The sequence below is a fragment of the Macaca nemestrina genome, chromosome 2 (genome assembly GCF_043159975.1).
Source record: "Macaca nemestrina isolate mMacNem1 chromosome 2, mMacNem.hap1, whole genome shotgun sequence".
NCBI classification, from domain to species: domain Eukaryota; kingdom Metazoa; phylum Chordata; class Mammalia; order Primates; family Cercopithecidae; genus Macaca; species Macaca nemestrina.
In genome coordinates this window covers 152,408,744-152,433,249 of record NC_092126.1, presented here as the reverse complement: position 1 = coordinate 152,433,249, position 24,506 = coordinate 152,408,744, and the positions used below count along the sequence as shown (strand labels likewise).

At 54.2% G+C, this 24,506-nt stretch overlaps 1 protein-coding gene and 1 long non-coding RNA gene across 5 annotated transcripts in view; one reads left to right on the top strand and one right to left on the bottom strand.

Annotated features, from left to right (window-relative positions):
- The window catches only part of LOC105477743 (fibulin 2), a 91,998-nt gene extending 78,296 nt beyond the window's left edge, over positions 1-13,702 (bottom strand). For 2 of the 3 annotated variants that reach the window (XM_011734441.2, XM_011734443.2), the window contains exon 1: positions 12,805-12,892. Coding sequence is in view for 1 of the 3 variants with exons in the window: in XM_071092245.1 (XP_070948346.1) it covers positions 13,424-13,562 (139 nt within the window). In the remaining 2 variants the exon portion in view is untranslated. Of the gene's footprint in view, positions 1-12,804; positions 12,893-13,423 lie in introns of those variants that run through there. The other variant, XM_071092245.1, reaches the window with a different exon arrangement.
- On the top strand, positions 12,908-15,099 carry LOC139362019 (uncharacterized). 2 transcript variants are annotated; one of them, XR_011620251.1, is made up of 4 exons: positions 12,908-13,144; positions 13,604-13,920; positions 14,308-14,453; positions 14,914-15,099. It is a non-coding gene; the product is annotated as an uncharacterized lncRNA (long non-coding RNA). The 2 variants fall into 2 exon arrangements; XR_011620250.1 differs by lacking the exon at positions 14,308-14,453 and having other exon boundaries at positions 12,912-13,144.
- Positions 15,100-24,506: the final 9,407 nt, after the last annotated feature.

The window sequence follows — 24,506 nt, the reverse complement described above, 5'->3', positions numbered from 1 at the left end:
GGATGGGTGTGTGGGTATATGGATGGGTGGGTAAGTGGAGAGGGGTAGATTAATTAATCCGTATGGCCCTAGCACAGGGCTGGCACAGAGGATGGCATGAGTTATGAATGTGGTATCACAAACATTTATCCCAGAAGGGCCTTCAGAAACAAAGGCTTCCCCGAAGTCACCTAGCTAGTCACTGGCTAAGTGACTTAAACCACCAAGGTGCGTGTCCACCTTCCATACAGAAGCACTTTCACTCCTGCGTCTGCCTTTTAGTCTCACAAAGGGCAGAGATCCTAGACTTGGGTGGCCAGGTAGGGGGAGTGGGGCCAGCAAGAGACAGGCAGAAAGAGACACAGAGACTGACAGAGACAAGGTAAGAGATCCATCAGGGAGAAAGAAAGAGAGCAAGACAGAGAGATGGAGAGAAGCACAGACCGAAAGTCAAGCAGACAGCCAGAGACAGACAGCCTATGCAGACAGGCAGGCGGGGCCGGCCTACGGCAGACCCAGGCTCCCTCGGTCACCACAGCATCTGGAAGGAGGCAGCAGCCAGGGGAGGGGGCAGCCCAGTCTCCTCTGTGACTCCCTCAGGCCTTTGCTGTGCCCAATTTAGTTGCACGGCCCTGAAATTTAGGAATTTCTCAGGGCTGCCAGTGAGGCGGCCGGTGTGTAACCAACAGCGGTGTCTGGCCCAGTCTGTGGTATAACCGTCAGGCTCAAGAGCCCTGGAGGCCTCCAAGGTAGTCAGCCCCTGCTGCCAAAGCCAAGAGAGACAGCCAGCAGGACCACGCTCTGGACTCCCAGAGATTGGAGCTCAAATTTGAACCCAGCCCTGCCACTAGGTTGCTGGGCACCTCGGAGCATGTGACCCTCTGAGCAGCAATGCTTTCATCTGCCCAATGGGTCTCATCACATCTTTTTCCTCTGGGGAACCCCCTCTCACACTTCAGGCTAGGCGGACTGCTGGATGGCCAATGAGAGGTCTCCCTGCCCCATCCACGGTGACAGGTCAGAACAGTCACACAACCCAGTCACACGGCCCATGCTGATGCTCCTGGGAGGGGGCTGCCTTGCTCCAGAGCTTCTGAGCCTGGAGCTGCTGGGGCACCTAACCACCACATGGCAGAGCCTGCCTGGGAGTATGGAACACAGAGAACAGCAGAGCAAGAGACGGAGACCCGGTCCGGATGGCGTCTGCAGAGGCCCTGGATATAGCCATGCCTGAAGCTACATCCTGTACTTTTTTAGTTCCATGACTTTTTTGCTGAAATTGTACTTTCTATCACCTGTAACCAAAATTATCCTGACATTGTGACAACAAAGAAAGAAGAAACACCTTCTTGTATTCGTGGCTGACTTAACCCCAAAATGTCTGAGTTGCTGGGGTTATGAAACTGTATATCTGCAGTAGACTAGAGCCATCCTAGGGCAGCAGGCTGCCGTGCTCAGTCCCCAGGCTCAGGGAATGGCTCCAGACATGCCCCTGGGGCCACATCAACACATGACCCCCTGACCCTCCCCAGCCACAGCTGACTGGCCCAGGGCAGACGTTCTTCCCAGGCTGGGCTGGTCACAGTGGCCGGATCTCAGCTCACTGCAAGCTCCGCCTCCCGGGTTTATGCCATTCTCCTGCCTCAGCCTCCCGAGTAGCTGGGACTACAGGCGCCCGCCACCTCGTCCAGCTAGTTTTTTTTTGTATTTTTAGTAGAGACAGGGTTTTGCCGTGTTAGCCAGGATGGTCTCGATCTCCTGACCTCGTGATCCGCCCGTCTCGGCCTCCCAAAGTGCTGGGTTTACAGGCTTGAGCCACCACACCCGGCCCCTCCCTGAGCTCTTGAAGTGGAAATAAAAGAAAATGCAGACCACCTGCAGGGGAAGAAACAGCAAGTTATGAAGGTGGGCACATTTCCTGCCATGTGGTGGGCATCATTTCGAGAGAATCAAGCAGGCTCACAGAGAAAGGCAGAGACGAAAGATGGGGCGTGAGGGAGTCCTGGTGGCCGCAGCTTGACCCAGGGCTGACAGATCACTAGTCCTTCCATGAGGATGGAGTGGGGCCCCTACGTCTCTTGAGTAGCCTCAGACACAGAGAAGCCTGTGCAAAGGGGCCCCTGCTTCCAGCAATGGGCAAGCCAACTTCTGAAGTCACTGTGGGGGACCAAGCCCAGGTCACAGGTGGGCTACCATGTCATATGCTGATGCCCAACCAGCCCCTGGGAACTCCAACGTCTGGGGCCAAGGAGGGGTCACTCCTCCCATCCCATGCACAGGAAGCCACGGCTACCCCACCACACCCTGCCTTGGGGTCACAGGGTGACCATTCAGGGACCAGCAGCTGGTGTTACAGCGTTTCCATCCTCGGCAGTTCATTAAACCAGTCTGTTACAGGCTGAACATCTGTGTCCTCCCCACACTCCTATGTGAAAGCCCTGACCCCAGTGGGATGGTATCAGGAGGTGGGGCCCCCCATTAGGAGATTTAGATGAGGTCACATGGGTGGAGCCCCCACGTGTGAATTAGTGTCCTTAGGGGAAGAAAGACCAGGGCTCACTCGCTCTCCCTCCCTCCCTCTCTTCCTTTCTCTCTCTCTTTCCCTCCACCACTCCCTGCCCCCCACCACATGAGGACACAGCAAGAAGGCAGCCATGTGCACACCGGGAAGAAAACTCTCACCAGGAACGAAATCTAGGGCTTAGACTTCCGGCCTCCACAACTGAGAAATAAATGTCCATCTTCAATCCCCTCCCTGACTCATCTGTGACATTTGTTGCAGCAGCCGGAACCCACTAGGACAGTCTTAGGGCATGGAGCTGGGGACACAGAGGACATGGCCACTCCCTGAGAGCCAGAGACTTGGTCTCAGAGAAGACATTCCTGCTAGAGGCCTGGGGCCTCCTCCATTGACCCCAGCCCAGCACGAAACACACCAAGGCAGCCCCAGGAGATGTGAGGTATGCCATGCCCAGCCACAGGGGCCTTTCCCAGTAGGGCTAGAGATGACTGTGCAGGGACAGCTGATTTCAGGGACAAGCACCAAGGCTCCGTGGTCCTGTGGTGAGGAAATGTCCCCGCAACTCCCTCTGAACCAATCCGACTATCAGAGACCGTCTCTGGGCAGAATGGGTGTGCCTCCCACACCTCTCAGACACTTGCCAACCGTTCTTTTTAACAACCAGGGCGCTGGGCACAGTGGCTCATGCCTGTAATCCCAGCACTTCGGGAGGCCGAGGTGGGCGGATCACGAGGCCAAGAGATCGAGACCATCCTGGCTAACACAGTGAAACCCCGTCTCTACTAAAAACACAAAAAATTAGCCAGGCGTGGTGGCGGGCACCTGTAGTCCCAGCCACTGGGGAGGCTGAGGCAGGAGAATGGCGTGAACCCAGGAGGCGGAGCTCGCAGTGAGCCGAGATTGTGCCACTGCACTCTAGTCTGGGAGACAGAGCGAGGCTCCATCTCAAAAAGATAAATTAATTAAATAAAAATAAAAATACATAAATAAAAACCAGGCAACACTCACTCGGGCTCAAGGCTGTGGCAGGGAATACAAGGTGGCTAGGATGTTAAGCACTGTATTTTTAGTGCTATATTTATTTTTATGGGTATTGCTGGTTTAGGGCAAGTGATCCTGATTTCTATCTACAGTTGTGATCAAAGGTTTCCTTTAAAAGCAAGTATAAGCAGCCAGGCATGGTGGCTCACGCCTGTAATCCCAGCACTTTGGGAGGGCAAGACGGGTGGATCACCTGAGGTCAGGAGTTTGAGACCAGCCTGGCCAACATGGTGAAACCCCGTCTCTACTAAAAATACAAAATTAACCAGGTGTGGTGGCATGCACCTGTAGTCCCAGCTACTCGGGAGGCTGAAGCAGGAAAATCACTGGAACCTGGGAGGCAGAGGTTGCAGTGAGCCGGAATCGCACCACTGCACTCCAGCCTGGGTGACAGAGTGAGATTCAGTCTTAAAAAAAGAAAAAAAAAAGTAAGTACAAGCAAAATGGAGAAGGGATTTTTTTAAAATAACATTAAGTTATTAAGTATGATGTCAATGAGAGGAGGTAGGAGGATGCAGCCGAAAATATGGTGGTGAAGCTCATCCTCACTCTGTCAGAAAGGAAGCTGACACCCTGTGGCTTATTCCCCCAAGAAGGTGCACGGGTCCCCATATAAGCTCTCTGCCTCCACCAGCCCCATTATCAGACAACAGCCGTCAGGGCCCCTGGGATGCCCATGGGCCAAAGCAGTGAAATTTGTTTCCACAGCCATGCAGGGGAACAGAGATGAGGGAGGACACTGAGATGCTTAGCCAACACCAACCACCACGAGGACAGTGAGTGTCTCCGCTCCAAGGGCTAGGGAAGTTATCTAAGAAAATACAGTGACGAGCAGGATCTTCAGAGACAGACAAGAGACAGAGAGAGAGAACATGTGTGTGCGGGCACACGCATGCATGCTCATCAATGTTTTTTGACGATGTGTTTTCATTTTGAGGAGACTCTAAGAACAGAACTTTCTGGATCATCTAAAAGCTCAACTCAGGACCAAGGTCGGGGCTGGGAATTCAAGGCCAGGATGGGGGTCCCAGGCTAAGAAGGGAAGAACTCTGGAAGGCTTATCAAGCACTGGGGTACCCCGATCACAAGCCCAAGGGCTGGCCCCAACCCAGATGATGGTGTCTCCGTGGCCAGAAGACAGAAGCCACAGGAGACATGGGTGGCTGCACTCAGCCAGACTCAAGAACCAGCTACGGCCAGCAGCGCTGTCTGCCTCCCCATAGCGGGCCTGGGGCTCTCCATTCATCCTTGAGCCTTCACACCAACCCTACTGGGGGCCCCTACCACCAGGCCCATTTTCCGGATGGAGAAGCTGAGGCTGGGAGACAAACCCCTCATGACGCAGGCTCAGGGGGCTCAGGCCCAGGCAGCGCTCAACGCCCACAGAGCTCCCCATGCACCCAGCTGGGCCTCATCACACTTCAGAGACCTCCTCCCGTTTCAGGCTCTTCCTGGGCAACAATGTCAGCAGAGCCCGGGGGTGCCCCCGATTCACAGAAGAGCAACCAGAGACCTGACAAGGTGTGAGGCCTGGGACCGGCAGGGTCTGTCTGAGCACGTGGGTGCTGCCCCCCACATCCCTGGCCTGGCACAGGTGGGTGGCACCACTTCCTTACCAGCACACAGACCTGGGCGGGACGCACTGGCCGCCTACAACACAGACCCTCTCAGGAAAGCCGGGCTCCCCGCCCTGGAGGAAGGAAATAACCTTTCCCCAAACCAGCACTTGCTTTGCAACAATCTCCATATATGAGGAGAGAGAGGCATTTCTGCAACGTTTCCAAATTCCAATAACTGAAGACAATGGCACAAAATGACGCACGGCTGACCCACGAGGGGCCCTGGGAAAGGACGTGCCCGGAGGAGGCGACTGTGTGGTGTGGGCGTGCAGCGGTGCCCCGTATGCGAGGGCAGCTCGCCAGGCAGGACTCGGAGGTGGACGGAGCTGGCTCCCGTCCCAGCTCTTCCTCCTCAGTCGCTATGCGACTGCAGGCAAGCACGCCCCCCTCTGAGCCTCAGTTTCCCGGCCCTGTCACTCTCACAGGCCTCCCACCTACCGCCTTGCCCTCTCCAGACCCACCCCTACACCTGGGCTGCAGAGGGACCCTTCAACCTCACAGTCTGGCTGCGCCTCCTCTGCTCCGAACGCCCTGAGGCTGCCTGTTGCAGACCAGGACTGGAGGGCCTGTTTTCAGGGTCTAGTCTGCCTCGCCAGCCTTACTTTCCACTCTTCCTCCAAGCCCCCATTCTGAAAGAAGCCAGGCTTTCTCCTGTCCCCAGGTGCCCCTCACCCTTCTACCTTCATATCACAGTGCCTGCACCACCTTCTCCAGGAAGCCCTCCCTGACCACCCAGGCTCAGCTAGATGCCTCCCCAGCTCCCATGGCTTCAGTGTTCTCCTCCAGGATGGTCCCGACAAAGCATTTCAGAACAACCCATGCAGGTGCCCCTGGGGATGACCTTAGGAGGGGCCCTGTGTTCCACTCCTCTGTGCACCAGCCCCTGGCACAGCACTGGCCCACACCAGAGGCTACTGCCAGCACTGTGGGGTGATGAAGAGAATCCAAGGCCTGGGGCACACTCCCTGGCAAAGGGTTTCATAGAGATGCTAAAGCAGGAACGCCAACTCCACGGAGCCCCTCCCTGGCTTTCTCCCTCCCCACACAACACCCAGTCAGGCTCCTGGCCCTCCCGAGGTGAAGTCACAAATCCACTGCTCCCCACCACCCCATAATGCCTGGCTGGAGGCACAGCCCGGTGGTCCCCTCTGCCCCTGTAGCATACAGGAGCAGCCCCTCTGTCTGGTCTATTGGGAGGGTAGACCTCTGCAGCCCCAGCATTCAGAAGGAGCCCTGGAGGCAGAGCTGCCTGCAACCACAGGGACACCTGCACCACCCACACTCGGGGATCTGGGGAAAGAAACTGGATGACAGAGGGCTGCTAAGGACCAGAAGCCACGCATGGTGTTTGTGTCCACCATGGGGCAGGACGGCCGGCCTCACCCTGGCCTCCCCTTTCACTCACTCCACTTCCAATCCATCAAGAAATCTGGCAGCCCCACCTGCAAAGTCAGTCCAAATCTGACTACCTCTCACCTCCAATGCTGCCACCGCCCTAATCCAAGCCCCAACTTCACTCACCTGGACACTGTTGTATGGATCCCCACAGCTGCCCTCCAGCCCGCTCCCTGCCAGCAGCAGTGCAGGGGAAGGGACCTTTAGGATCTCAATTAGACCCCACCCCTCCCCAAACCAGAATCCACCAGCAGTTCCTCATCACACCCAATCACCTGCACCTGCTGTATCCTCAGTCCTAATGTCCCTCCCCTCAGCAACATCCAGGGCTGGGTCCTGACCCCCACTGACACTTTACCTAAAACAGCCCCAATGCCAGTCCCTGTCCTGGACCAGCGTCTCCACCCCTCCTCGCACACAGGGTCAGCAAGGACACTACAGTGTGAATCAGTGTGTTTCCCATCTGAGTCTCCCTGTGGGAGCCAGCTCTGTGGGGGTAGAGGACATTGTCTTGGTCACTGCTTTACCCCCAGCACTCAGAACAGTCCCCAGCACCCAGCAGGTGGTCAATAAACACCTACAGAATAAAGGAGCATGTGCTCTCATTTCCTCCTTGTTTTTTGTTTGTTTGTTTGTTTTTTGAGACGGAGTCTTGCTCTGTCGCCAGGCTGGAGTGCAGTGGCATCATCTCGGCTCACTGCAACCTCCACCTCCTGGGTTCAAGTGATTCTCCTGCCTCAGTCTCTCAAGTAGCTAGGACTACAGGTGTGCACCACCACACCCAGCTAATTTTTGTATTTTTAGTAGAGATGGGGTTTCACCATGTTGGCCAGGATGGTCTCCATCTCTTGATCTTGTGATCCGCCTGCCTCGGTCTCCCAAAGTGCTGGGATTACAGGCGTGAGCCACCATGCCCGACCCCTCCTTTTTTTTTTTTAAAGACAGGACCTCGTCCCTTCTCTCAGGCTGGAGTGCAGTGGCGTGGTCACAGCTCACTGCAGCCTCAAACTCCTGGGCTCAAGTGGTCCTCCCGCCTCAGCCTCCCAAGTAGTTGGGACTACAAGCGCATACCACCCAGCTAATTTTATATTTTTTGTAGAGATGAGGTCTCACTTTGTTGCTCAGGCTGATCTTGAACTCCTGGCCTCAAGTGATCCTCCTGCATTGGCCTCCCAAAGGGCTAGGATTGCAGACGTGAGCCACCAGACCCAGTCTCACTTCCTCTTTTCCTTTTTCCAACCACCCTGAGAGCTAGGGAGTTTGACACCCACTTCACAGAGGAGGAACCTGAGACCTGAGATGTGACACACTGGCCCCAAGGGAACACAGTATGTGCGTAGCAGAGCTGGACTGGAACCTTGCAGAATGCCAAAAAGGGACTTCCCTGCACCTGGCTGCTCCCTGACCAGGAGCTGGGCCTGCTCCCCGCCCCCTGGGGCCCAGACCTGTCACCAAACCCTGGGGCAGTGGGGCAGACTGAGAAAACAGGCTCAGACAGAATGTTAAATGCAGTGATGCCCCCGCAGAAAGAGCCTGCAGTCTCCACAGAAGGGAACACCCACAGGAAGAGAGGTGAAGGCAAGGCGGGAGGGAGAATGGCTGGGGTTTTTTCTTTTGTCCACTGGCCAAACTGCAAAAAGTGACTTTGGTAACATATAATTTTAATCACAATGGAAAGTTTCATATATCACACCAGGAAGAAGTCTGTTCAGCAAGGTCAGTAACACAGGGAATTTAAAACCATCTTAAACATTTTCACTTAAAACTCACGAATGAACATTCAACCACCAACTACTTTTTAATTTCATGTAATGTGAACAGGCGACACAGTGACACAGCCCAAAAACCAGAAAATATAACAGGTCATGAGGTGGGAAGTCTCACCTCCCCTTTCACCCTTGTCCCCCCAACCCCAGGTGACCACAGGTAACTACCGAAACTAGCTCCTGATTTGCTGATGCACATACAAGTGGATGTGAATTTATATCCCAATTTTACACAAGAGGTGGCACACTTTACACACCAGTCAACACCTTGCTTTCTTCTCATAACAGATCTTGAAGACCTTTCCATCGAGAGCATAGTCATTTTTTGCAGCTGTATAATACTCCCTGTGAGGATGAGCCATCATCTGTTGAAGCAGCGTGCATCACCCCGTACCTCAGCACCTATGGACAGGCTGACCTCCCCCACCTACCTGTAGCTTCTCAAAGTGAGGCCTGTCCCCAGCACACGGCCTGGTACAGGGGAGCAGGCAGCCTAGCAATCCTGCCAACATCTCTCCACGGAGGCACAAAGCCTCTCGACCTCACAGCTAGGGAAGGGGTCTTAGAATGAAAATCAGACCTCATCGCACCCCGGCTCAAAACTTTCCAATAGCTTTCCAACTCCCTGTCTGCCTCCTCTGCCCCATTCTCCCCTCCATCACCCACTCTAGCCTCCTCTCTTTCTTTGTCCCTAGCATGCCAAGCAGGCTCCACCTCAGGTCTTTTGCACAAGCTGCCCTCTCTTTCCCCCCTTGCTCAGCTCAGAAATCCCCTCCTCAAATGCGCCCTCCCTGCCCACCTAGATGCCGCTTCCCAGCAGGCCTTACCTCCTTGACAGCGTCTAAATACAGCTCCAATAGTTCGACTCACCCCACTTCACCACTCCAACTAGAATATAAACTGTATGGGAGCAATGACAGTGTCTGCATTGTCCTCTGTGAGCCCCCTATCCAGACCGTGCCTGGCCCAGAATGGGCAAGTGACTCCCCATTTAGCCCAGGAGAGCCAGGCCCCCAGCTGCAGCTCCTGCCTCACAAACAGCCAGGGAGAACACAGTGCCCAGAAGCCTGTCCCAGGTTGGAACTGGATCTCAGGGAACGGCTTTCAGATGGGGGAGTTCAGGAAGCCAGAGAGGTGGCCCACACCCAACTGCCTCCTGCACAGCAGTCCCAGAATCCCACCCCCCACCACCCCACAGCAAGACCCTGAGCACTGAAAACCATCAGAAGCATCCACTTTACAGAATGCAAGACTGAGGCCCAGCAGAGGGAGGACCAGACCCAGGAGCACACCGCAGTCACACACAGACCAGCCTTGGCCCCAGGCCCTCCATGTCACCCGGCACGTCCAGGCCCAGCACCTCTCCCCCAGCAGGACGGAAATAAAAAAGCTAAGGTCAGCCTCTCCAGGAGATACAAGGAAGAAGCCAGGGCTGCTTCCCCCACCTCAAGTTCCACGTGCCGCACACAGGCCTGGTCTTCATTCAGGCAGCAAACTTCCAGGAGGCCACACATAAGGAGGCCTTGAGTTTACATGAATTCAGCCACGTACAGATGGCAGGCAGAGAGCAGAGGGCCACGGGAATTGGGATAGAACAATGCAGCAACTGCCCCACACCATGCCGCCCACCCAGCCACCCAGGGGAACATAAGCTGGGAGGGGGAGCTGCCCCTACCTAACACTGGCCCTGAGTCCCTCAGTCCCATGTGGGATCTCATGTGCCTAGGCCAACCAGGGGTTTAAAGAAAAGATGCTCACACCCACAGCTCCTAAATGCAAAGCAAACACTGCATGTGGTGTCCAACAGGACCTCCTGGACTCACCCAGGACTCAGTGGCCTCCACCTGGTGGTGATAGGGTCACGGTGAATGTGATCATCAAGACCCAAGTAGGAATCCTGGGCCAGGATTTACAGCAGATGAAAAGTGTCAAAGGTGATGTAAGTGGCTGTGGAATCACCTTAGGCCCAAATTTGCTGCAGAGAACAGTTTCACTTACCATCAGCAGGCCCCAAGCATTTATGAAGCACCTATTTCATGTCAGGTGTGGATGGGCTCAGGGCACTCCCGCCAGGGCCAAGGAGACCAAGTCCTCCCACTCACTAGTGGCTCACTGAGAGGGGCAAAGAGCTTTGCTTTGGAGGGAGAAGATCCTGGGCTGATCCCCAGCTCTCCCCTTTGCCTGCTGGGAGGCCCTTTCTCAGCCTCCCCTTCCCCATCTCTTAAATAGGGGCAAGAGTTCCACCCTGCAGGAGGGGTGGCAGGCTCTGGGAAGAAAAGCGATGAACAAAGTGTGCCTCAGAGAATGCTGTCTGGCATGAGCTCTTGCTTCATGGGGTCCCCAAACCACTGTCCCCCACAGCCTAGCAGGAAGTGTCTGCCACCATCACAAAGATGCCCTGTAGCCCAGGGCCCTGGGCGCCACTCATTGCTCCAATGACTAAGGCCTTGAAGGGTAGGAGGCCTGCCCAGGGCTTCCCCAGCCATGCATGGAGGACCAGCCTGGGCCTATGCTTGAGGCAGGCAATGGAGCAAAATCAGCCCAATGCATGCAGCAGTCACAGCCGCACAAAGGCCACACAGGCCAGGCAGGAACTGAGAAGGTGTAAGAGGGCCAGGTGGGGACAGGGACCTAACAGCGCCCCTGCCCCATCCCCTGAGTTGGGAGTGGGCAGCACCAGCCAGGGGATGCAGGTCCTGAACTACCAGACCTCGTGATTTTTCCAAGAGAAGACGGAAATCCGGACTTTTACGTGAAAACTGCCAATTTGTAAATGCTGGCAGCTAATTAATTTTTTAAAATAATAATAACATGGTGAGAGCCAAACAAAACATGCAGGGCCAGCCACAGCCGGGGTTGGCAGGTTTGTGCCTCCGGAATAAGATTCTTTGACTTCATCCCCTGCTCACCCCCATCACACAGCTCAGCTGCAGGAGGGGAGGGCGGGAAGTCAAGGGTGCACCCCAGGGGAGTAGCTCCCTCACTCTCTTCCTCCTGCTGGGGAGTCTTCATCCCATTTTGCATATAGGGAAGTTAAGGCCCAGAGCCCCTATCAGCCACAAACACACACCGGCTCCCAATCCATGCCAGGCCGAGGGAACACTTCTCAGCTGCCACCCAATTCATCAGGGCTCCCTCTGGGAGGGCCCAGACCAACACCTCAGGGGCATCAGGGTAGACACAAGCACCCAAACCATCCACTTCCCTTTTTCTCTTTTTGGCCTGTCAGGGGATGCCTGCTGGCTCAGGCCAGCTTGGGACTGGCCCAAGTGATCACTGCAAAGCTGATATGGGCAACTCCTTGTGGCAGCAAAAAAGGGAGGGAGAGCACCCGTATTTGGGACACTGGAGCAGGGGAAGGGAGAGAGGACGCAGGGAGGTGAGGAGTCAGGCCCAGCCTGAGGCTGAGCCACCCCCATGATCCCCACAGCCAGGTCCCATGATAAGCAGCCTCCACCAGAAGCAACCACCTCCCTCCTTCAAAATCGGCTCCCCACCCCCCAGGACAGGGGAGGACTGCCCATGGAGTGCCGGGGGGGCTGGGACTGTGAAGTCGTGGGGGTCTGTGACTCGTGTGTGAGACTCACAGTGTGTGTGGCACTCCCAGTGTTTGTGATTCCAGGTATTTGAGGAGCACATGCATGTGAGAGACAGATGTGTGATACATATGATGGAGATATGCGTGTGATGGCTACCCCTGTGTGGCAGACATGTGTGCGTGTCAGAGGGCAGTAAGGGCACATGTGTTTATCAGAGACACAACTGCCTGCTAAGAGAGGCATGCCTCGGAGGGGTGCCAGTGTGCAAGGCACGTGTGTGGAGCATTGTGTGCTGAGCGGACGTGAGATGAATGTCAGAGATTCTGGCCTGGGGGAGCTGGGTAGGGGGGGATGAGCATGGGGCTGGGAGAGGGAGGACGGGGTGACAGGGAGGGTGGGTGCGCCAACACAGAGCGTGCAGAAACTTCTGCTGGTGTGAGTGCGTGTGTGGTGGTGAGTGTGACTTGGAGGTGACGGAGGGGATAGTGTTAGACCAGGGACTCTAGTCTTCTTTCCCTGAGGGTGTTGACCCAGCTCTCTGAACCGGAGGGGCGGCGGGGTCCTGCGGTCCGGGTGGGGGTGAGCAGTGGGACCGGGGGATGACTGGTGGGAGCTGGCCCTGGGGGAGAAGGGAGACCCAGAGCAGAGGAAGCTGCGGACCCGGGGTGGGGGGAACCCGCCCTCGGACCCCCGGCCCCCAGCCTGCACCAGCCTCTGTGCCCGCATCTGTACATTGGGTCGCGGCGCTCGCGGGCCGTTCCCGCGCTGGGACCGGGAAAGCGAGACCCGGTCGGACCGGCGGAGCGGGTGGAGGCGCGGGCAGCCCGCTGGGCGCGTCCGAGGGTCCGCTGAGCCGTCGGAGCGTCCGAGCACCCCCGAGTCCTGAGCTGCGAGGCGCGGACCGACGGGGATGAATCCGGGCGGGAGGGGCCGCGTGCACTCACCGCGGGGCGCTGCGCTCGGCGTCCGTCCGTCCGTCCGTCCGCCCGGCCGTCGGCGCGTCGAGAGCCCGGGCGGCCCCCGGCTGTGTGCGCGCGGGGCGGGGCGGAGGCGCGAGGGGCGGGACCAACCGGTCCCCGGCCCCCTCCACTGACTCCGCCTCCACCTCCGGGGCGGGGTCTCGGCCGCTCGCCAGGGAGGGGGCCGGGCCGGCGCCGCTAGCTGAGAGCCCAGACGCGCAGACCCGACTCCTACAGGCCGCCCGGCGCGCTCGCTGCGGAGCCCTCACCCTCCCTGCGCCCAGCCTAACCTCTGAGTACCAGACCTGGCACTGCTTCCCACAGGGTAGGGCTAGGGGTTGGGGTCTGGCCGCCTTAGCCAGCCTGAGCCTCAGTGATCACCCCTGGAAGATGGGCCCAGCAGCCTTGGGCACATTGTGAGGGCCTGAGGGGCCTGGGTAGAAAACTGCCCAGAGACCAGGCCCTGCCTCCCACCCGCCTGGCTTCCTACCCTGAGGGGCTGCCTGCAGCTACACTGCTGCTGCACGTCCCTGGGCAGACGGTACTGAGCCCCCAGCTTTGGGACAGGCTCGGTTTGTCCTTTCCCTCTGCCCAGCTCTGATACCTGTGACCACTGCGTGATCCCCGGGGTGTCTCTTCCCCCAGCCCACGCCGCTCCCTTTCTGGGTCTTTTTCGGGGTCTCCATCTCTGATCTAATGTCGTCTCTCTGTCTCCCTTGGTTTGTCCCTCTTGGTCTCGGCATCTCCCTCTGACTTTATCTCTTGGTCTCTGTGTTTCTCTGAGTCCCTCCCATCCCTGTCCAGAGACACATGGGCTGGCGGTCACCACCTCACATCTGAGCAGCAGCCATGGGCCCAGAGTGTGCCCGCCCCCACCCCAGGGGTCTCCTCGCAGCCCAGGACGGGGTGAGGCAGCCAAGAACAAAGGCACAGGGCAGGGCAGCTGCCTGCCCAGGGCCACACAGCAGAGAGGACTTGGAGCCAGGAAGGGCCCATTGGCTCAGATGGGGCCACCCACAGAGGAGCCAGGAGTGGATGGAGAGGCCAAAGACTGAGCTGGCAGCCTGGGCCTGGCCTGCCCCAACTTGTGTCTAACCCCAGGCAGGTGCCTTCCCTCTGGGCCCATTTCCCCATTGGAGCTCTGCGGCTTGCTGTTCCCTCAGGGCCTTTACCATTGCTGTTCCCTCTGCCTGGGATGCTCTTCCCCAGATCCACAGTGGCTGACTCATCCCTGCATTAAGCTGCAGCTGAAATGCCACCATCCCCAGAGAAGCCCTCCCTGAGACCCCAGCAGAGGTAGCAACTACCACTCTCCACCCTGGGACTCAGCCGCACTCTCATTGCCGTGCTTGTCACTGGCTGACTTCTCTTATTCATTTATAAATGACTATAGGTAGGATCACCTGGTCGTTAAGAAAGTCACCACACACCAGCTGTGCCATCTTGGGCAAGTTACTTCACCTCTCTGGGCCTTTATTTCCTCAACAGTAAAATGAACATAAAGTCATCAAAGCCTATCTTAGGATGTTATTGGAAAGATCAAATGAACCGAAATGAGCCAAACCGAAAGTGCAGCTGCTCCTCAATTATAATGGGATCATGTCCCCGTAAACCCATCATAAATCAAAAATATAGTAAGTTGAAAATGCATTTCATCCACCTAACCTACAGAACATCATAGCTCAGCCAAGCCTACCTTAAATGTGCTCAGAACACTTCCATTACTGGCCTACAGGTGGGCAAAATCATCTAACACAAAGCCTATTTTATAATGACGTGTTGAATATCTCATGTAACTCATTGAATATTGTACAGAAAGTGAAAAACAGAATGATTGCCTGGGGATTCCAAGTAGGGTTTCTCCTGGGTGTGTACCACTTTCTCAACATCCTAAATTCAAAAAATCCTAAATCGAACCATCGTAAGTCAGGGATTATCTGTACTTTGGATTGTACTTGACCCAAGGGAGTGCTCAGTAACTATCTAATGAGTAAGTGACAGATTGAATCCTTCCTCCTGTAGGGGAAGGAGGGGCAGTGGCCTGGGATGAGAGAGACCCTGGGCAACTGCTAATGAGGCTCCCTCCCCCAACAGGGCCCAGGCCTGGAAGGAGAGGCACTGAGCCAGATGCTCACCCGGCAGCCCACGGAACCCAAGGCCTGGCCCGCCTTCCACAAGATAAAATGGAGACACTTCTCCCGTCCTGTTATCTGAGCCGGAGATGCGGCCAAAGCGGCCATCCCTTCAGAGCCCTTCCAAGGCTGTTATCGCAGACAGAGCACGCATCACCCACCAGGAATTTGGGGCCCAGTGCCTGGCTGAGACATGGTTGGAGGAAGTTTCAGGCTGATAAGGTCTAGACAGAATGATCACAGTGGGCAGCAAAGTTATTTACATCAGTGACAGTCTCACTAGCTCCCTGGGCACTGAGGCGCCAGGGCCAGCAGGCATGAGGCTCACTTGTCCCACCTGTGCAGCCTGGATTGGGAAGAGAAGGCTTGCTGAGCTTCCTGGATCTGCATCCTCACTGGGTAGCCTTGGGAAGGCCGCCTGCGCCTCTCTGAGCCTCAGTTCTGACATCTGGAAAATGAGAGTAACAATAATAATAACTCCATGCAATAATATAGGTTTAGGAGCCTGGGCTCTGGGACCCAATGGCTCTGATTTAAATCCACGTTCTCCCTGTATGACCTTCAGCAGGTCGCTTCACCCCTCTGGCCTCCGTGTCCTAGCCTATAAAGTAGTGCTTGCCTTACAGGATTGTTTTGAAATTAAGATGCTTACATCAGTGTCTGGTATATCATAAGTCCTCCATTAAATGTTTGTTGTTAATTACAAACAGCATAAACTAACTTGAGCTGTTTGGATGAGAAGAAATTTGTGATCACAGGGTCTCTGGAAACCAAGCTTCGGGGAGAAAGACCCAGCAACAGGGCCCAAAATCTTACTGCCCACCTGGGTGCAGATAGCGCGACGGCTGCCCGCTCCTTGAATGGTGGGCCCAGGACTCCCTGCCAGGACTTCTCCCCAGCTCCCTCCAAAGGTCGCAGTGCCTCTCCTTCCCCAGCAGTGGGTACAGCCCTGAGCCTGCTTAGTCATCTCTCCCACCTCCCATTTAACAGCAGCTGCAGACACAGTAGGGGCAGTGTGGGTCTCCCATCTGGCCCCAGCTGTAAGACAGACTAGGAAAGTCAGTGTCCAGGCCCACCAAGACCCTCAAGGCGGAGAATTCCACACAATGGGAAAGATATCTAGACAGAGGCCCACCTCCGCCAGGGGACAGCGCCACCTGCCATCCTGCTGCCCAACAAAGACCTAGGACAGCACACCCGCTCCCAGGCTTTAGAACAAGACTTCTCAGACCTGGCAGTGCATTTGAATCACCTGGGGAATTTCTCTCTTTTTTTTGGAAATACCACTGTCTAGACACTACCCCAGAACAATTAAACCCCAGTCTCCAGAGGGTGGAGTTGGGCATCAGTACTTTTTTTTTCTTTTGTTATCCCCAGTAGGTTGTAAGATGCTGCCAGATTTGAAAAATACCACTTGGGGGACCTCCCTCTGGCCTTCCTCTTCCAGCTTTTTCCCTCCCCAGAGTGAAAAGTCTAAGAGAACAAGGAAATGTGCCCTCCAGGAGTCCCTGATACCCCCCTACTCCTTTCCAGATCATATTCCAGTGCCTGAAAGTCCCTGCTTAAATGGTCCTGACCCCCAAGGCCTGCACAAGTCTCCTCCCATCTTCCTTCCTCCCAAGAGTGGACTGCACACCAGTCTACACACTCCAGGCCCAGGCCCAGGCCCGAGGGCAGCTGCTGGCAGGTAGCATGAGCAGAGCATGGACATGTGGGCACACAGTCACTCCTGGGAGCCGAGTTCAGGCTCTCTCTGGTCTGGATCCCCACTGCCTCCCCAGCCCTTCACCCACGTACACCCCGTCCTTACATCCCAGAGCCCTACTCTTCACCCAATGAAAAACTGATTTCTTCTCTTACACCAAGAACTTCCCCGGCTCTCTGCCTTTCCATCCCACTATGAATGCTGTTCCACCTACCCAGATCCTTCCTACCATGTGGCAGAAACCCTCATCGGCCCCCACCATTCATGTAAGAAACATTACTATAGAAATTTTAGATGGCTTTCTGGCTGAAGATTTCACTCCCAGCCTCCCTGGCAGCCAGGTGGGACTACAAACATGTTGTGCTGTTGAATGGGGGCAGAGTAATGCGGACAATTTCGGGCTCATGACCTTAAAGGAAAAGATGAGTCTTATCCTTCCTTTTCCTTCCTGCTGGCTGGAAACAGCCACTTTGTATTACCAGGTGAGAGTCACACTTGCATGGAAGGAGTCCCTGGGCAGCAGAGGAGCACCTCACCTGGCCTGTACCTTCACATAAGTCTTTTATATCCTTGCTGTAACTAGCAGCCTAACCTACACCCAACTAATAACCATCCCTCCTACTTCAATATCGAGCTCAAATGCTCTACTAAGAAGTTGTAGATAGACAAGCTGTGTTCTCTAGTCTCCCACCAAAGCTCATGACTCAGAGCCTTCCAAGAAGACTTGTGCAGTATACATCTTTGGTTTCTGCCCATCCCTGTCCCCTGCTCCAGCTGCCAGCCCTTGAGCTCCTCTGCAGGGCCTTCTTGGCTCCATTCTGGGTTGATGTGGTTCATTCGGTTGATGTGGTATGGCCCACTGGGGAATCCCCTCCCCAGTCACGGTGGTTGGCTCAGGGAAGGATATGTGGCCCTAGTGAGGGGCATCTGTATGTAAGACAGATTGTGCCTGCCCTGGAGCCAGGGGAGGGAGCGCCCTTTCTGCCCTATTGCTCAGCTGGGGGTGTAAGCCAGTAGCTTGGAGACTACCTCTTAGGGGAACTTGCTGAGAATGAAACCAGCTCAGAGGTAAGGGCTGAGAGGAGGAGGAGGGGAAGGAGAAAGAGGCTTTCTGATGGCATGATGTTTAAGCACCTGGTTATAGCTCGGCCTGAAGCCATCTTGCCCTTGGATCTTTCAGTTACAGGGGTCGATAAATGCTCTTTGGGGCTTCAGCCAATTTGAGTTGGGTTTTGTTTTTGAGTTGGTTGAGGCTACAGCCAATTTGAGTTGGGGTTTCTTGTACCTGAGATTTGGTGTGCTCGCTTCTATCCTCCAAGAGCCTTGGCTAATAGAATTCATCTCCCTGAGACAACATTACCCACCAAGTCCAGCACCTGCACTTCCCAGGCCCCTTTGAACACTGGTGTTTGCCATTGAGGTTCCATTTTTTATGATGTCTAGGCTCTCTCCAAAGGTGGTTTGCCTTAAATAAAGGGGGGCAGTGATTGTGATGAAAAATAAACTCATGTCTGTTAACCATATACTGTGAACTAAGCATTTTAACAGGCACCTTACATGGATTAGTTCATTTAATCCTCTACACAATTCTAGAGGTACTAGATATTTCCCCCATTTTACAAAGAAACTGAGGCTCAGCAGCATAGCTAGGGCCACCACCCGGAGCAGCCCAATTCCAGAGTCAGCACGTGTTTCCCTGCCCTTCCAGAGGAAGAGAGAGAACATCATAGTGAGATGGTGGGGAGCTGGGGTGTGCAGACAAGGACTGGGTGACCCCTTGGCAGAGTGGCAAAAAGGGCTGAAGTACATGGAATAGGGTGTCTGGGGAGAGGAGTGGGGGAGAGGCATTACAACTTTTATTCCACTCTGGGATTTCTCTGCACTTTCCCAAGCAGTCTACTTATTCCAGGAAAGCCGCCTGGCCTCACAACTCCCGTCTGGGAGTGGTCAGCCCCTACCTCCTATGGCCCGGCTCGCTCGTGACTCATCCTGGCCCACTCCTTCGCCTGGTGTGATGAAATTGGGCCCAGCCTTGCTGTTGGGGCCAACTCTCCAGGCAGGGGGAAGGGTGAGGAGGCAGGGTGCTGGTCTCAGAGGCTGGGATCTCCCCAGCAGGCTGGAAAAATAGGCTGAGCAGCCTCAGAGCCCCTTCCCCACTGCAGCCACCCAGAGAGGGAAGAGACTTGCCTAAGGCCACACTGTGAAACCCTAAGGGGCTGAAGGGGGCCCACAGGACAGCAAAGGCAGCCCAGAGACAGGGGGCCTGATCCCAGAAAGGCTCTTGCCCACTCTCAACCTCAGTTTCCCCATTTGTGAAATGAGAGACTGGCTCTGATTTTAATACCTAAGTTAGAAACTACATATAATAAAACATTCAATATTGGGAGAGTCTGTCTTCCCAAGAGAAACTCTTCCAACAGCTTTTGTTTTTGTTTTTGTTTTTTTGGTGGGGTTTTTTGTTTGTTTGTTTGTTTTATGTTTTGTTTTGTTTTGTTTTGAGACAGAGTCTTGCTCTGTCGCCCAGGCTAGAGTTCTGTGGAGTGATCTCAGCTCACTGCAACCTCCACCTCCCAGGTTCAAGCGATTCTCCTGCCTCAGCCTCCCAAGCAGCTAGGATTACGCTACCACACCCATCTACATTCTGTATTTTTAGTAGAGACGGGGGTTTCACCATGTTGGCCAGGCTGGTCTCGAACTCCTGACCTCAAGTGATCTGCCCACCTCTGCCTCCCAAAGTTCTGGGATTACAGGCATGAGCCGTTGCACCTAGCCCCAACTGCTTTTGTTTTATACATATACATGAATGTATGTATGTATGCCTGCCCACAGTTTCTAATAAACATTTCTATCATGAGATATATTATGGTCATTTTTCTACATCAATAACAGATATCTTTAGAATCACTGTCAACAGCTGTGCAGTATTCTATCAGAATTAGCTTAGACTGTGCAGTCTAATTCTAACCAATAGAGGAATGACACAGCAGTAGGGGCTACCTGCGTTAGGGATAAGAACCCCTTCCCCTCCCTTGTGTGCTCTTGCCATTGCTCCATCTGCAAGATGCACCCTTCTACAGAAGTAAAATTGCCTTGCTGAGAAAATTCATGTTCAAGTGCTATTTCTTTTGCAGCACTGAAAGTTTATTTCTAACACCTGTAATGCCAGCTACTTGGTAGGCTGAGGTGGGACAGTGCAGTGAGCCAGGATTGACCCCTGATCTCCAGTCTGGGAGACAGAGTGAGACCCTGCTCCTAAATACATATATAGAGATATATATTTTCGAGCATTTGTCTATTTCCAAGAAGTTGCAAGAACAAAGGGCATGTTTACGTGTATTTTCTTTCTTTTAAATGTTCAACCATTTGCGCATATTCTTTATTCCTTTTCACTATGGAGGTGTCCATCTTGGTCATAGTAACTGATAGGCATTTTTTTTTTTATAGTAGGAATGCTGACCTATTGTCTGCCAAGCACATGCTGCAGACTCCCTTTAGTTTAGCTTTGGTTATGTACTTTTTTACACATAGAATTTTAAGAATTTGATGTAGACAGACCTACCAGTATTTTTCTTTGTGGTCTATGGTTTTGAGGTTGTGCTTGGAAAGCCTTCCTCTATTCCAAGATAGAAATAGAATAGTAAACTACGTATATTCTATTCCAGTTCTTTTTTTCATCCATCCATCCAGCCTTCATTTATTGCTGCCCTTAAATCTAACCCCGAGCCCCTCTGGCTGCCCTTCCCCTGCAGCTGATGGCTGGTCCTCCAGCAGGCTGCCTTGTTATGGGGCAAGAATTTCCAGTTATACCTGGAAACCTCCCCTTCTAGGTATGTGGAAAAAGGAAACACGTCTCTGTTTAAATAACAGACTTTGGCTTCTGAGGCTGCAAGTAACCTCTGGTTACCTGGCAGGACTTGATCCAACCAGTCTTAGGTATAGATGGGTTTCGGATAATGAGGGTTATGGTAGCCATGAAGATATATCACTCAGATCTCCACATATCTCTGCAGCATAGGTCACTGACTGCTCCTCCACACCCACCATCACATTTACGCTGAGGCCACTGTGAGCTGCTCCCAACCAACCACAAAGCACAGAGCTAGGAATGGGAATGCAGCAACATCCCAGAGAGACCCAGTACTCCTTGCAGTCACCTGCTGGAAAAGTTCCCAAGGCCCCCTCATCATCTTGGCTGAAGCTTTTTGGAACTGCATCACATTCCAAGACTTCTCCTCCCCAGTCCTTCTTCCCCGCCTCCCAGCACAAGTGTCAGAACTGTGCTGCCCTCTGAATCTCTCTCTGCCTTCTCCTGCTCCCTCCCTGCAAAATGTACCTTGTGCATCTAATCCTGTCTCGCTTGGCAAAATCACTCTGGGCTTCTTCACAGACCCAAACTATCCAGTGATAGAAATGGTAACTGAAATTGTCACTGCATTATACTGTTTGTAAAGCTCAGACACAGCTGCCTCTCTTGCATGTCCTCCACCTGCTGAATGTTAAACACTGAGTGTCCCCACTTCACAGATAACAAAACTGAGACAGCTCAGAGACAGTTGAGCTTGGGTCCCCCCAGGCAGCATAAGTGAGTCACACAGCCCCGTGGAGTCCCAGGCTTTTCTGTCTAGGCCTCTCAGTCCAGAGCCTCTGCCTGGGGCCGTGGCCCAGCAGCCTTTGTGTTTCCTCATCCGGCCCTAAGGCCCTGGGGCTGCACTGGGCCACTGGAATGCCAGGAAAGACAGAGCCTGGAACCCCCTTCCTCGGGTGGAAAGAGCCCAGGTCCCCCTGCCCCAGCTGAACCCAGAGGAAGGAGCCAGGAACTGAGCTATGGGGTGGGAGGGCAACACCTTCTCTTCTTGAGCAACTCTGGATGTTGACAGAAAAGTCGTCCTCGCACAGAGAGGTGACTCCCTTGTGGGTTCTGGCCCCACCCTCCGGTCCTCTTGGCCTATCTGCTCCTCCTCAGCCAAAACCTCAAGGCTGCTCTTCTCCAGGCTGAGTCACCCCAGTTGCTCTAGTACCCTGGGGCCAATTCAGCCGTCCCTCTTCCAGGACTATTCCAGGGACTGAGCACAGGTCCTTAGGGTGGTCTGTATGGCCCATAGAGAACTTTCACTTTCCACATTCCAGCCCTTAGACTTCAGGCCGTGTGACCTAAGCTGGCAGTAGTTATCTGGGGTGACGTATTAAGCTGCCAACACACTGACTGCAGGGTCCCTTGACCTCCTAGCTGAAGGTCCAGAGCTGCTTGGCCATGGACAGGCCTGCCCCTCTATCCTGGGTATCTGCACTGAGTTGCCCTCTGGTCTCTTCCCGTCCTTCCGGCTTTCCCCCAGGTGCTTCAACCCCTCCTTTCTCCAGGCCTCTTCACCAGGGCCCTGATAAGGGAGCAGGTGGGAGACCCACATCCTCTGGACCACACTGGCCAGCTGGCCAAACCCCTGGAAGTAGAGAAGACCCCCGCAAGATGTGCCTTGATCATTCATTTCCATCTGTCAGCCCTGGCCTCCTGACATGTTCAGGACATGGGCCCAGTCTCGGCTCCACACCCCTGATCTCCACTCACCCTGACCCCCAGAAGGAACGTAGCCTCAGTGTCCGTCCAGCCATCTGTGCAGCCATCCGCCCACGCAGGGATGACATAGCACGTGGTTACCAGGTCAGAGTCTGGAGCCAGGCTGCCTGGGTTTGAAGCCCAGCTCTGCTGCTTAGTAGCCATGGGACCTGGGAGAAGTTGCCCCTCTGTGTCTGAGGGTCCCGACTATAAAATAACTGCCTACCTCAGCATGCTGTTGTGAGGACTGAGTTATATGGAAAGTGCTTAGGAAGTGGCTTGCATGTGGTAAGTGCTCAATAAGTATTAGCTAATATTACTCAGCAAACATTTCCAGGGTACCCACTCTATGCCAGACACTGTGCATCCCACCAGGGCTCTGGCCATGAGTAGGGCTGACTCGCCCCTGACCGCATGGAGCTCACATTCCAATGGGAGACAGATATAAATCCAACAACCTCACACCCACACAGTAAGAAGCGCCTTGAGGCTGCAGGGGAGGTGCTGCGGACAGTGGTCAGCTGGAGCCCGGCTGCCTGGCTGTGTGCTCAGACTCGGGAGGCTCCTAACCACTTGGGCTTCCTGTCCTCTTCCATAAAATAAGGAGAGCAGCTCCTACATCGCCAGGCTTCAGGAAAGGCTCCACGAGCTAACCAGTGGGAAGGACCAGACAGCGCCTGGCACACAGGAAGTGCTCAAGGACAGTTAAGTGGGCTCTGGGAAAGGGATCCTGAAGCTGAGGAGTCCATTGAAGGGAGAGTTGAAGGGAAGAGGAGATGGCAGGGTCAGGCCTCACAGGGGAGCCTGTGGTCATGGGAAGAAGCTCTATGTTTGTTCTGAGAGCAGCGGGAAGCCACTGGAGGCAGCTGGTGCAAGAGTCCAGGTGGGAGATGATGGGATTCAGACAGGACTGGTGGCATAGGGGCAATGGTCGGGTTGGAGAGATACTGTGGGGAGAGGACACAGACTGGTGTGATGCTGGGAGCCAGGGAGAGGGTGGGGCAGACTCACACACACACACACACACACACACACACACACACACACACAGAGGTTTCTGGCTCAGGAGGTGTGACTGATGAGTTGGGAAAGGGTGCCAGTCTGGACTTTCTGCTGCAAGTCACAGCACACTTGACTCAAAGAGGCTAAGTCAAGAAGGGAACTATTGACCTCAGTACTGACAGAGTACAGGGGTGAACTTCAAGCACAGCTTGATCCAGGCTTTCAAATATGTTACCAGGAGCAAGTTTCTCCCCGCTTGTCCCTCAACTCATAACCCTTCAAGTCCAGCTAGAATACAACACTAGTGCACTGGTCTTAAGGTTCTCCCCAATTGGAGGGACTCAATACAGGTGCCCAGGCCTGAACCAGTCACTGCAGCGGGGATAGGCTGCACTGATTGGCTCCGCCCACATCATATGTATGCCCAGCGGCCTGAGCGGGTGGGAGGAATCGCCACGTGGAAACTGAGGGCTGTTCCCATATGCTGGAGAGTAATCCACCAATGGCCCCAATAGGGCGGGTAAATTTGCAGCCTTGAGTTTCAGTTCGATTTCTTGGACATTAAATTCAGACACTGTCAGACATGTATTTAGCACACATTTTTAAAATATGTTCTCTCTAAAGTTTTCAACAGACACAAGGGGACTTCGTCAAGCTCCTCAGTGATTGGTTCTCAAGTCGTGGAAGCCCCCGTGATCTCGCCAATCAGAATCCAGAGATACGCAGAAATACCCAGATCTCATAGGGTCATTGGCTCCCGCTAGGCTGCGAACCGGAGGCCAGCACACCGCGAGGGTCTGATGGAAAAGCAAGTCGCCTGCGGTTGGTGACTAATAATAAAACAAGCAGGTTACACCCATTGCAAAAATGTTAGCCAGCAGGAGAGAATGTGACAGGAGCCCAGGGGCTGATTCGGGTTATGTGCAAACACCAGAAAGGGGTCCTGTGAAAAGCTCGGGCTTCTTGACCCAGAAATCCTCTCTGGGGCCCCTTCCCAGTCACACTAACTCCCGGAGCTTCCTTAAAAGTGTTCCCACTTCTGTGTGCATCCCCAATCTGTTCAGTTAGGGCTGTTTTTGAACTTGATAAAAAGAGACTCATACTTTAAGTGTTCTCATTGCACTGAGGAGATGAAATGCATCCATCAGTGCCTACAGGTGGTCTTCATTCCTTTTCAGTGCTGTGTTCTACTGACCAGCTCTTGCATACTGAATGATTCTCTGTCTATGGATATTTAGATTGCTTTCTGGTTTTTGTCTTGTTTTGTTTTTCCTATTACAAATAATGCTGATATAAC